The following is a 13006-nucleotide window of genomic DNA, read 5'->3' on the forward strand; positions in this document are numbered from 1 at the left end:
GTAGTCAGCCAGAAAACTCGATAAGTAATAATATACTAGTATCACCCAGTATCTTTTTGCTAATCTGATGATTGGAACACTATACATGTATGCTGTCTAGATCTACTTTTTGTGTAAGTAGTGACACATGTATCCCTTACCCAAAAATCAATGCACTCAATAAGTTAAAAACATGATTTATTTTTTAATTCAAACACGAGAACGCAAAAACTGTAAGAGTACACTCAAACAAATTTGATCATTGGCAAAGCGGCCCTCACCCTACAATTTAAATGATTTTCTATTCTCAGAACGTTTCAGGGCAATCAAATTCCAATTTTTGCATTGTTATTTGTGTCCTATAAGTTGCTAATCTCTTTCTCACAAATGAAGGCAAGTAAGGCCATGCATTTTTTATCGTTCCATTGGCCATTTTTCTGAATGGCAACACAGTCTCGTATATCGCCAAATTCAGGCTTGAAGGTATACCAAGTGTAAAACGCCATGGGTGTGTTCGAATGGTCCCATACATATTGTCCTTCGATGTTAAGGTCGTTAAGTCCGGTCCACGCTGAACACCCGTTAGATGTATTACTGGGACAATTGGAATAATTACCATCTACAATAAGATAAGCTGTGGATGATTTGTGAATTTAATGTTTATAAAACAGTGCTGCTGTCTCGATAAAATCTAAAGAATAATTTATTTCATAATGAACAAAGGTCATTTAAATTTTAACCCGAGCTTATTTATTTAATATTTATTTTTTATTTCAGGTATGATTGAATAAGCATTTCAATTTACGACTCATAGAATATACGATATTGAACTTTTTATGGCTCCTATTCTTGAGAATAATTAACATATATCATGTGACTTTCAATCAGGTGATCCACGCTAGTTGTCATAAAAGTTGCATTTATTGTGTTGTTTCATTTGATACCAAATTGATATTTTAATAAAAAGAAACCTTTACATTATAAATAAAAGATTTATTGTGCCATAATACTGATTCAATTATTTACAGTTTAATTATCAGATTGTCAGTTTTCAGTACTATACTTATATTGTGTTGGAAAAATTGATAATTTTATAGTTGGGTAACCCCTACCTACCACCAAAGAAAGTACAGATTTAAGAAAGAACTGTTTCGCCTGGAGTGTATGTAAGAGCAAATTATCTTAAACGATTCATGAACATTTTTTGTTCTAGAAGGGAGAAAAAATACTAATACCCCTAAGGGTAAACTTAATTTGTTTTGAAATTGCTTTTTGTATATATATATATTTATATATATAATGAAGTACAATTCCATTACCTGGATTAAGAAATGTCGAAGCTAGCCAGTCAGATTCCGCTTTGTCCTCAATCTCTACGAGGTGAGAAAATCTGTTCTGACATTCTGCCTGTTTATAAAAGATAATTATCATTGTTGAGAGAATTATTTATCTATTAATGTTATTCCGCTTGAAGATGTAAATTGCTTTTTAAAGTATATTGATTTAGTATATATATAGGGGTAAAGTATGACGATAGCGAATTTAAAATCTATTACACAAGAAGAGCAATTAAAAGAACTTACAAATTAAAACGATTGTTAAGAATATTAAAATCTCAATCATTTAATTTGGTTCCATAAATAGTACTTGAGTATATGCTATAAATAAAGCATGCATAACATTAAAAGCCATTAATGGTAGATTTATAGATATTTCCCAAATTAATACACGTATTTTAAATTTTTTTCTTACTATTATTAATTCAAATTAGTGAAATATTTGTGACCGCGTAGATTTTACGGTGCTAGAGAATTCTTCTCGATCTGCATCGGTCGTGTGTAGTACGAACCGGGTGAGGGAATGTTGGCGTAAAGGGTATAAGGTATAAGGTGTATGCGCGCTGTAGGCCGTAGGGTAATAACGAAGGGTAGGTTTGCCGTATTCCCGAAGGTCCACCAGTATACAGTTCCAGAGAAATAAACAGGCAATTGATGCAGGATTCCACATTTATTGGACGAGATTCAACGATGGCAACATTATAACATTTTAACAGACAGACATTTTATAAACAAGTCGGATATGGCCAGTAGTGGCCTCCGGACTCAAGACTCTGGGTGAGTCGAACGTGGCCGAGGCTGGCCGCCGTATTCCAGACTGCCGATTGACAATTGTACATAACTATATAAAGGAATTTGAACAATGAATATAAATTGACAAGTGATGACATAAGTAAGCTGAGTGAAAGGTTCACAGATATAAAATAATTAAATAAACTCAATGAGTCTTTGATGTCCAAGAAATGAGAAAATATTACGAAACAGATGTTAAATTTTAAAAGAAAAGTCCAAAATAAAGTTATAATTAAACAGTGATTTTGCACGGTGATATATTTATCAGGGGATACCTTACCTTAGCCTCAAACCATGACACTTTTTTAAGCTTTCCGTAGAAGTAACAGTGACCTTTGAACTCTACCCAGTTGGGTCTGCAACCTGAAATGAATTGTCAAGCATATCTCATGTTTAAATTGCAAAATAAGACAAAAAGAAATAACAGCGAAAATAATGTTATCACTATATGTAATACATGTACAAATCATGCATGTATAAGCAACTTCTTTAAGATGCAAAACATTCTTAGAATTGTACAATAACAAGTTGTAAAATAATATAAAAAAAATCGTGATTATCAATAACGGAGTTGTAATACAATAGCCTTTATAGTTCACACCAGTCGGCCAAATCATTGTATACTGAAAACGTTTTTTTTTTATTATGATATGATTTTTACGTCACAAAACCGACAGTTTCCTAGACTATGTTTTACCCTGTATAATTTTCGCCCATCTACATTAATTTGCAAACCGTTTCATCCAGACACGTTTGTAATTACGGAATGATGCTTTAAGATGTTGGAAATTGTTCGGGTGTGTGTGTGTGTGTGTTTGGGGGGGGGGGGGGGTCCCTGCATACAGTTGATCAACTAAATACATGCATAGAACTCTTTATGTTTATTGCAGCTCAAAAGATTATTCATGTAAAAATGTATTCACTAATGGCACTAATGGAATTAAAATTTCATTTTTGTTTCAATATGAATATCGTATTTTGTATAACTAATTCTAATCATGGATCTCATGCATGTATCTGTTTGCAGAAGTCAATTTTCAAAAATTACGGATATATCTTATGTAATGTTAATGTTACGGATATATCTTATGTTATGTGTTATATATATATATATATATATATATATATATATATATATATATATATATATATATATATATATATATATATATATATATATATATATTAAAATTGTATCCATTTATATTTTTATAATTAAATTGAAAAAGTTAGTTTAATATCATCTATTTCTTTGTAGGTGGCCATATTTACCTTTGTGTTTGTCCCTATTTTCTATATAAAAAAACGGATCAGATAAAAAAAACAACAAACAATTGAATCTTTTCTCTATTTAATTGTACCCTTAGAGGGTGCCGTAATGCTTTATGGATAACCTACAATTTTCATGGTGTTAGGAGATTGTATCCAACTTATGGATTCATGATTTTATAGTTTTAAAATTTTCTAACCTTTAAAAATGTTTAAAGCATATGTGAGGGTCAAACATTGTAAAAAGTTTAATTTTTAACTGGTAACCATAATATTACTATAATGTCTTTATGAACGGCACTTTTAAAGACAGACATCTCTTATCACAGTATAACGTTTGTTTTTGTATCACTAATATTTTTTTTTCATGGTTGAAATTAATTAGTTTTAGCATTAAAGGTATGTTAAATTTTAAGAAACTAACCTTGTGACAACTCAGCGAGCAATGGAGATCGCAGCGACACGTTTTTGCCAAAAAACATGCAATTTGTTCATAACAAGATAAATTCTAGTTTGAATCTAGATATATTACCCCGGACAAAAAAAGACTGCTCTAACGGTTTTTAAAGAAACAAATGGGTTACTCCTTTACAGCAATGGTAAAATAGAAAAAAGTATTTTAATTTTTTTCTACATTTTTATGTGATACAATACTTTTTTACCTGAACGATACCAAACGATTTTGTCCGAAGTTGATTGAACCGGTTGATAAGAGTAACCGTCCCATTCAAAATCATGTAATCCAAAGCAGTGCTGACTGTTTGTGTTGAAACCAAACCCTACACAGAAGTTATCATTAAAACAGTTTACTCCACAATATAAGACGGTTTTAGCATCCTGACAAAACACCGCAGATGATGAGTTGATATCTTCCTTTTTCACAGTGGAAAATGAAAAGTGTCTCTGTTCACAGAAAATTCTAAACGAAAAAGCAAGGAAAAAATAAACTACGATTTTTTTCATATCCGTCGATTTCTATGTGCACTAGAAAAATATCACTTGACTGTCCTTTCCCTGTCTTTTTCTTGAAATGCAACTCAATTAGGGCTGCCATTTACATAGAAATGCTAGAAATCAATGAATTTTAGATGTATAGAAAGGTTTGCCTCTAAGCGTTAATTTGCAAAAATCTAAAAATCAAAAAATGAAAGATCTTTTTATTAATTTTAGAATTGATTTTAATTTTCAAAGCTTTCAAAAATTAATATTTTAACGTACATGGCTGAAAAAGATTTGTTATGAATGTGAAATTTTATAGAAATATTTTTACTTAAATACTCCAACAATGGTTGTTGTACAATAGTATGCGACGTAATTTCAAACTTGATCTAGATGACTGTAAAAAAAATAACATTCGCAAATACTCCAGAACCTTATAATCGACGTAGATAAAATTCCTGTCATTTTGTTCGGATGTTTTCACACATTTTTTTTAAACTAATAACGGATTTTAATTGTAGCCAAGTTCTCTAAGGTTTTTGTCTTTCAGAATATTAAGAAATAAGTTACATTTCAATTTGTGTAAAATTTTTCATCAAAACTATCATACCAATTCTTAAGCTTTAATTCTTGTTTGTTTTCCATACAATTGTACAAATAAACATCAAACCACCAATATTTAAAAAAAACAACAACGCGCAGGGCACACAGTTTACATGGGGCAAAAAACCCTCTTAGCACGCCATGAGCGGTCCGTAAATACTTAGCAAGAGCACAGTCAATCGCCAAGTAGAGGACACGCAGTAACACGCCGCAGGAGATCCGTAGAAACTCTTTGGTCGCCGTGACATCTTCACTTGTAAAAAATTTAGATGGAATTATACATTTTTTTTAAAAAAATTTCTTGCGATCCAACGGTGATTCTATCAATTTTAAAACGACGTGAACACACTATGGGTACGAAACTGGGTGTGACAGGGCCTTTAACGAACAGTGTTCAAAATCAAAAGTCAAAAGGAAAAGTACAAGACAGAAGCAGAGCAAACACGGACCTTTACTTTTTGTTGTAATCGGGACAATTATTATTTTTTTTTGGAATGATCGACATGCAATACATCATTGGGCAGCTCTTTAAATGCAATGCGAAAATTTTAATAAACATGATAAATAGGATGTATCCCACCAGTTTGTTTATTACCGAAATAGCAGGGCTTGAAAAATTTTTACTCTTAGAAGGCGAGATGTACTTTTGGTTATTATTTTTATGTATGTAAAAAAAAACCCGAAGGACTTTTAACATCATGTAAGTGTGTAAATGTTTCACTTTCAAGAAAAACACATAAAAGTACTGCCTTTCCAGTAATTTGCATTCAAATAACGATTTATATATATTATATATTTTTATATATTTTTTTTAATTTCAGTTTTCGGGGGGGGGGGTGCCAATTTGTATTCCTTTTTTTTTGATTAACCAGAAATACCTCCTGTTCAAATATTGAAAGTGACAACAACAATAATTTTTTTGAATAAATGTTTCACATCAGAACATAACGTTAGTTAAATAACTCCTGCATCTTACACTTTTTTTTTTTTATAAATAATGGTATAATTTTTTCACCAACAAAGTCTATAATATATGTTCAATTCTTTAATTTCAATTAATATATATGACCTTTGGTATAAATTAATGTAATTTTCATATAAATGTAACAACATGGCCTACGCATTTTTCAGCATAAGAATTTGTACCCTCATTTAGGGGACAATAAAGACATATAGTAATGGCATACTTAAAGAAACCTAATACAACACTGTAGAAATACACAGTCTCATCTTTTTCTTAAATATCTACCTGTGAGAGAATTTCAAACTGGGCATCCAAGACAGATGACCTTTTATTCCAGATTTCACATCGGTGAACAAAATTATATTTATTTTGCAGATATTTCCGTAAAACTTCTGATATTTTTTTTAAGTTGGTATCTGAAAAGAATTTATAAATTTTAAATTTTTTCACACTTTAAAATCTTCGATATCTGGAGGACAAATTTTGTTTACTACTACTCAAAATAAATCATAAATGCAGATCTTAGGTTTTTATGTAAACACACTTTAAAAGTGCTACTGCAAGATTGACGCTTAATAATCTCGGGCGAATGCTAATTAATGTATTGAAATGTATACAGAACAACATCAAACAATTATTTCATTATCTTAATTATATTCTAGCCGAATTCACATTACGTAATACTTTGTCATAAATCCATTCTTTGGCATCTCAATGCCACACATGGTCATGTGACAAAAAGACAAATTGTCAGATGAATACATGAATGTTTAAAGCATGAGACCTAAAAACAAAGACAGCTAGCTGCGTTAAATAGGTGACTGCTCAAATAAGTTAAAATATGATAAAACAATTGAATTGGCAAGTTGATAATTAACTGGCACCTCATGGGTGTCCGTTGAAGAAAGGTGACTGTAACAGGGTGTGTAACTGTAGTTAATTTAAATAAAAATGTGATTTGAGATAATGTAGTTCATTACGTAAATTGAATTAAGATACTTGCATAATAACCAGCTGTCAGAATGACACTGCTCAAAGCAAAGTAAATCATCAACAAAGATATGTTTCAACAGTCGATAAAAACAGATAAGATTTGAAATGTGCATTGCCCACTTCCTTCTTTTCTATCTCTCAACCTTATGTTAGCTCGTCTTAAAGTGGTAAAATTTTAAAAACAATATGATTAAACGAATGCAATAATAAAAAAGACTGTAAACTTAAAACATATAAAACTAATTCTTTGAATGATAGATTAATACCGTTTTGAGAAATTTTAAGTGTTACCAATAGTACGGTGTTGAACCTTGAGCTCATTAAATGTGTTTTGAATTTTCTCGAAAATTCATGATTACATAATGATGATGACATGTTCGTTGAATACAACAACTTTAATTAATTAGTTGGAAAATAGTTGACTTCACTGCAATGATTTATATGGAAATTTGTAAGACTTATGATTGTTTATCTTAATTGATTTGTCTAAAGTGTTACATAATATGACGTATATAATTGACCCAACATGTGTTGAATTAACAATTCATATTTTGTTTATAGCCAATAAGAAGTTCCCTGGTGCATGTTTATCATGTTTTTCGAGAATCACACAAATGCACTAATATTATGGAATATATATAAGGACAAAACGATCAGCGTTCAGACAGAGACAACCTATTGCTATGAGAAACATACAGAATATTGCTGTGGTCTTTGCAGGGCTTTTTGTTTATTGTGAAGGTACAATTTAAACTTTACGATATAACATAAAATGTTTAATCTATTAAATATTTATACACAATTTTATTAATTTTTTTTTAAGGTACCATATCCTCGAGATGTTTGCGGTGTATATGCGAAGTAAGTTACATTTCGATCTTTTTGTTAAAATATGTAAGAATTTAGCCTGATACATGATAATAATCGAATTAATAAAAAAAATATTAGCAAAGTATGTACGTTTGCCATATATCAGTTTAAAGGAAATAAGAGAAAACAATCAGTATCCAAAGAAGTTTTTTCTTGCGCTGCCACCAATTCTGTTTAATATTTGTTTTAAAAATAGATGAATAAGATTTTTTTACTTCTAATTTTTATGACATAAATCAACTTCTCGTTAAAATCTTCACAAGCAGGTTTCAAATTATTTTTTGTATACGTTATTATACATAATTTGATAAATGACAATATGTGTTATTATTTGTCAAGCGTTTATCTTCGGTTTTTCAATTTTTGTAAATAACGTGTACTTGCTTTGACTTCAGTGACTCATTTTCTGTTATTCCATAACAAAAAGTGTGATAAAACGTTGGAACAAACAGATTAGAAAATATTTTTGTTTAGGTTGAATCAGGGTGCAAAGCGATAGGATGCAACTGGGACGTGAATTCAGAATCATGTGGATATTACCAAATTAAACAAAATTATTGGATCGACTGTAAACGTCCAGGATCATGTAAGCTTTACAATCGCATTTCATAGTTTTATATTAAAAATTTGTGATAGTATTTACATTAAAGTAAAATTCTTTTTTTAATTTGTTTTCGTCACTTGTAGTGGATTATCTTAATAAATACACATACCTTTCAGTGAAAATAAAACGGTTTATATGCCTAGAAAAATAAAAATCAAATGCAGCTCTAAACAGCATTTTCAAAACATTGAATTTTGTTCTCATTCCATGCCTGCAGATTACGAACTTTAAACTATATTCAGTTTTGTGTAAACAAACTTTAAAATTGATTAAGGCACATTCAATTACTTTATTTTCCTTTAAAGAATGTCATTACTTAACATATTGTCATAACTGAGATACTATTTCAAGAGCATTTAAAAATCGGCTTTTGACTTTTGTTTCCAAAGCAAATTGCAACTCTTTTTTTTTTTGGGGGGGGGGGGGGTGGAATGCAATACAATTTGAGTATATTATCATTTTAATGATATGTTCAGATTGCAGGTTTTTTTAACAGCAAATCCCAAAAAAATTTCATAAAGATGCTCAAACACATTTGCATTTCTTCAGTTGAGTTACTGTAAATTCCTTAATTTACCTGAGTACTAAATTACGCAAATCTGCTGTTTTGTTTACAATCGCAAGAATATAAAATCACGATCACGATTGTTTTGTACCATTTAATATAGTTCAAAAACTGTCTAAAAAGCGAGATATTTTAATCCGCGATAGTTGCTTCTCGCGATTTTACGCGGAAATTATTTCCTCGCATTTGGTAAGGAATCTACAATGTCTGAATTTCTTTCTACCAACTGAATACACAGCCTCAATTATAACTGGTCGTGTTGTTTGGTAATTGTGAAGGTGCTACGGGTTTTGGCCTGTTCTGGCTCCCTTGTCTGATAGTACGGCGAGAGAAAATTTTAAAGTTTTTGCAAGCACGACGTGGAAGTCGGAGATGTCACATAGGGTACTATTTCAAGATAGGTTGCTAATCGCAACGTGCAATGCCTGCTTCAACTGTACTTGCGTCTTACAGTTGTCCTGCAAAGGACGCACAATCGCCTTGCAAATGCCAGTTTATGTTCTAAGATTCATTTCGTGAGTCCCTTGACAGACTATCGAATCGACGTTTTTTTGCGTCATGAAAGTTTCATGCATAATGATTAGTTTGTGTGTTAAAAACTTTATAATTTTTTATCTTTAGAAATATACTGAAATAAAAATGCATAACTGTAAGCAAGTGGATATTGAAACGTAAAAATTTGAAGAACAGGAAGACTTTTATTCTGTAATTGCTTCTTTGGTTAATAGACGGCTAAACTCGACTACACAAATGAAGAATGTATGGAAAACATAATTTATCTTTCGTATCTGATACCATCAAAAATTGAGCTGATTTGGATATTAGATTTGCATTTTTCAGTGTCTGTCTGTGATAACATTACGAATCGATGACGCATTGTTGTGGCGCAGGCTGGGTTTGCATAGTTGAAGGAAATGAAAAAGGGCATAAATATGTCAATATTCTAATATCTTATCGTATAGTTGCAGAAAATCATATAAATATGAGCAACAAGAAATCATTCTTTGAATATTATGAGGTGGTGATTTTGGTCGGAGTGTGATAAAATCTATTATTAAGTCCTATTTTTGATTTGACCACGCACCGAGCAAAATTATCACTTCATATACTCAAACAATGATTCCTTAATCCTCAGATACATGTAAAAAAACATTTTAGAAAGTTTTAATGGCCATATAAGATGATAATCTAGATTTTCAAAATAGAGAAAGTACCACGTTTACAAACGAAAATCATCGTACGAAAATTACTATTATTATACTTCTACTATCTGGTAATTTTAAAACAAAAACTGTGCCCAGTTTTCTGCTCTAAGTCCATCAACAACAACAATTTTCTTTAGTAAGATGTATTTTGTAGAAGCCTTAGTTGAAAAAAAATGCTGTGCGCATAAATATCCTTAGTATTCTCCTCTTTCTGAATGTGTATTTGATTCTATCATAGCATGATTGCAGGTCAGAGTGCTTTAATAATATTTTGTCTTTTCCATACAATTTACTTCAATAGCTAGTTCCTTCTTATCCTTATTTTTTTTTACTCCCACCTTTTTGTTAAAAAAAAAGTATTTGTTCGTTTTTAGAAGGGAAATTATTTTCTTTTGATGAATAATAAAATTGTCAATTCTCTTGACCGTATCGGAATTTTTTTATAATCCTTTTTTTTTAGTTTTTTTTTTCGTACGCTTATTTTGAGTGTTGAACGTTTTCCGATGTCTCAAGGAAACCGTGTTGATTGTTGTGCATGCCTATCATGCGTAATTCCAAAATTGTAAGATTGTTTTGCATGTCTTGCAAGATGTTCATTAAGATTTGCCCCCAGACTACTCGTAGAAACACTTCCAACTAGTTGTGACTGAGGCTATATTTTCTGAATACACACATAAATACAGATGTAGAAATTATACAGTAAGAATGTTTCATTTTTCATTAGAATACACTTCTAACAATATTTATCATTATTATGCATATTATTAAATAGTATCTATATACTTTGATAGCTCTCAGCTGGTGTGGTGACAATTCAACCTGCTCTACTAACTGTGTGAAAAACTATATGAGTCGTTACATCAAGTCAAATGGCTGTACTGCAAACTGCGAGAGTTATGCCAGAATGCACAATGGTGGTCCAAAAGCTTGTGATCCTAATCATTACATGCATGGTAGAACCAACAACTACTGGAGAAAAGTTCAAGCGAAAGGTTGCAATTCCAGTAGCTAATCTTGTTTTTCATTTGAATGTGTGTATCTGCGAGATCTATATAATTGCACACTGGATATTAAAAATCTTAAATTGAGATTTTTGCTTTGTAATATTCAGGTTTTTTTTACTGTTTAATTTAGACTACACAGGTAAAACTGCGTTGAAAATTCAACAATTATTTTAAGTGTATAAACATATGGTAAAAGTTGTTGAAGATAAGAATATACCACCGTTAGGTATGTGAACATTAATAATATTTTGAACATACGTTTGAAAAATATGTGTAATATATGGCAGACTTAAACCTTATTCAAACATAGTTTTGTGATAATCATAGGTTTAGAATATTTAGAAAAAAAAAATTAACATAAAATTATTACAACTACATGACAAGATTACACACACTCTTTACGCATATGATTTCCCGGTGGACTTGTGAACAAATGACCGAGTATATTTATAACTTGATCACGTGCCACATATCTTTGCGGACGTTAATTTCAATAACTATTTCTGAAGTTTTTCGAGACTCTGGACATTCTTTAACATGGTTATTGATAAAACATGTTCCAAGTGATTGTATATACGTAAACATTTCGGATATATTGATAGTTTTAACTTTGCAAATACTGTACATGTAAATTGATATCAAATCCCCCTAACAGTAAAAGTCTTTTTTAACGCCGTTGCATGCAAAAATGATTTCAACAATTAGCCCTAACTAAAACAAAATCATCACCACATGTGATCTAAATAATTGAATATAGTTAAGTTGATAAACAGATATCTAAAAAAAATTACAGTTTTGTGAACAGTCAGAGACCGTACAGGGATTGAATCGGACATATATATGATATGGAAAGTACAGGAGTTTCAGGGGAAACCGGGGGGGGGGGGGGGTGGGGGGTCTTTATACGAACAGGGATTTTTTAAGCCAGCAGTGATAAAGACGAATAAGGGGTATATATATTTTGAACGAGAAAGAGACATTGCACTTCTGGAAGAATTACAGAATTTTTTTCAGAAATATAATGTACAGCGGAGACTTTTGATATAAGCCACCAAAAAAGTCAGAGGAAGAATAATAATAATGAAAAAGAATCCGAAGAAAAACAAAAGGGTCTTCCGTTGAAAACGGAAGACCCTAATGAAAAAGAATCCGAAGAAAAACAATAGGGTCTTCCGTTGGAAACGGAAGACCCTAATAAGAATAAAGAAAAAGAAACCGTAGAATAACAAGAGGGTCTTCCGTTGGAAACGGAAGACCCTAAAAACAGTTTGAAATTGTTTAATTAGATTAAGTGTTTCGTTTAAACAATTTACCAAAGTAACTCTCTGTGTTTAATTAAAACAATTTTGAAATTTCCAGTGCAATCAAGATATATATGTATTTTGATTAAAAGCTTTTTTTCTAAATGTTTCTATTCTCACAGGATGAATGACCATCTTTAAGTCCTCCTTAAAGATAGCTTAAAGGTGTTTAAAGGTAGCTTAAAGACGATCTTTAAGCCACCTTTAAGCTACCTTTAAGCTATATGTATTGCTTAAAGGTGGCTTAAAGAAAGCGTAAAGATGGCTTAAAGGCAGCTTAAAGACTATCTTTAAGTCACCTTTAAGCCACCTTTAAGGACAACTTATAGGTCCTTAATGTCCAAACTTCTTTAAGCCACCTTTAAGCTACCTTTAAGCCATTAAAAAAAATTTAATTCAATGTTGTGCTTAATTTCCAACAAAATGTATTAACTTTATGAAAGAAAAGGTATTAAAACGGTTTCTGTTCTAGAAAGAAAAATGAAAAAAAAAACACAAAAAAAAACAACCACGGCGAGAATTGAACCCGGGACCCTTAGTTTACTAGCATCACCACACATCCTCTGCGCCACGGCAACTTA

General features: G+C 31.1%; 2 protein-coding genes across 2 annotated transcripts; one reads left to right on the forward strand and one right to left on the reverse strand.

Annotated features, from left to right (window-relative positions):
* Positions 1–160: 160 nt before the first annotated feature.
* Positions 161–4485, reverse strand: LOC128173144 (C-type mannose receptor 2-like). The gene is made up of 4 exons (XM_052838864.1): positions 4040–4485; positions 2389–2471; positions 1299–1386; positions 161–598 (listed from the first exon to the last, which is right to left on the reverse strand). Exons 1-4 carry the CDS (start codon positions 4338–4340, stop codon positions 339–341), a joined length of 732 nt encoding a protein of 243 aa, XP_052694824.1. The 5' UTR covers positions 4341–4485; the 3' UTR covers positions 161–338.
* Positions 4486–7559: 3074 nt separating this feature from the next.
* Positions 7560–11132, forward strand: LOC128170384 (lysozyme-like). Its single transcript, XM_052836158.1, has 4 exons — positions 7560–7617; positions 7700–7737; positions 8221–8332; positions 10912–11132. The coding sequence occupies exons 1-4, from the start codon at positions 7560–7562 to the stop codon at positions 11130–11132; spliced, it is 429 nt and encodes a 142-aa protein (XP_052692118.1).
* Positions 11133–13006: the final 1874 nt, after the last annotated feature.

The sequence above is a fragment of the Crassostrea angulata genome, chromosome 2 (assembly GCF_025612915.1).
Source record: "Crassostrea angulata isolate pt1a10 chromosome 2, ASM2561291v2, whole genome shotgun sequence".
Lineage (NCBI taxonomy): Eukaryota > Metazoa > Mollusca > Bivalvia > Ostreida > Ostreidae > Magallana > Magallana angulata.

Excerpts from the sequence above, each read along its gene's own strand:
- LOC128173144 (XM_052838864.1), bottom strand. The coding sequence starts at position 4,340 with ATGAAAAAAATCGTAGTTTATTTTTTCCTTGCTTTTTCGTTTAGAATT. Across the intron at positions 2,472-4,039 it reads AATCGTTTGGTATCGTTCAG|GTTGCAGACCCAACTGGGTA; the intron begins GTAAAAAAGTAT and ends AATTCATTTCAG. Across the intron at positions 599-1,298 it reads TTCGACATTTCTTAATCCAG|ATGGTAATTATTCCAATTGT; the intron begins GTAATGGAATTG and ends ATCTTATTGTAG.
- LOC128170384 (XM_052836158.1), top strand. The coding sequence starts at position 7,560 with ATGAGAAACATACAGAATATTGCTGTGGTCTTTGCAGGGCTTTTTGTT. Across the intron at positions 7,618-7,699 it reads GCTTTTTGTTTATTGTGAAG|GTACCATATCCTCGAGATGT; the intron begins GTACAATTTAAA and ends TTTTTTTTTAAG. Across the intron at positions 8,333-10,911 it reads CTGTAAACGTCCAGGATCAT|CTCTCAGCTGGTGTGGTGAC; the intron begins GTAAGCTTTACA and ends ATACTTTGATAG.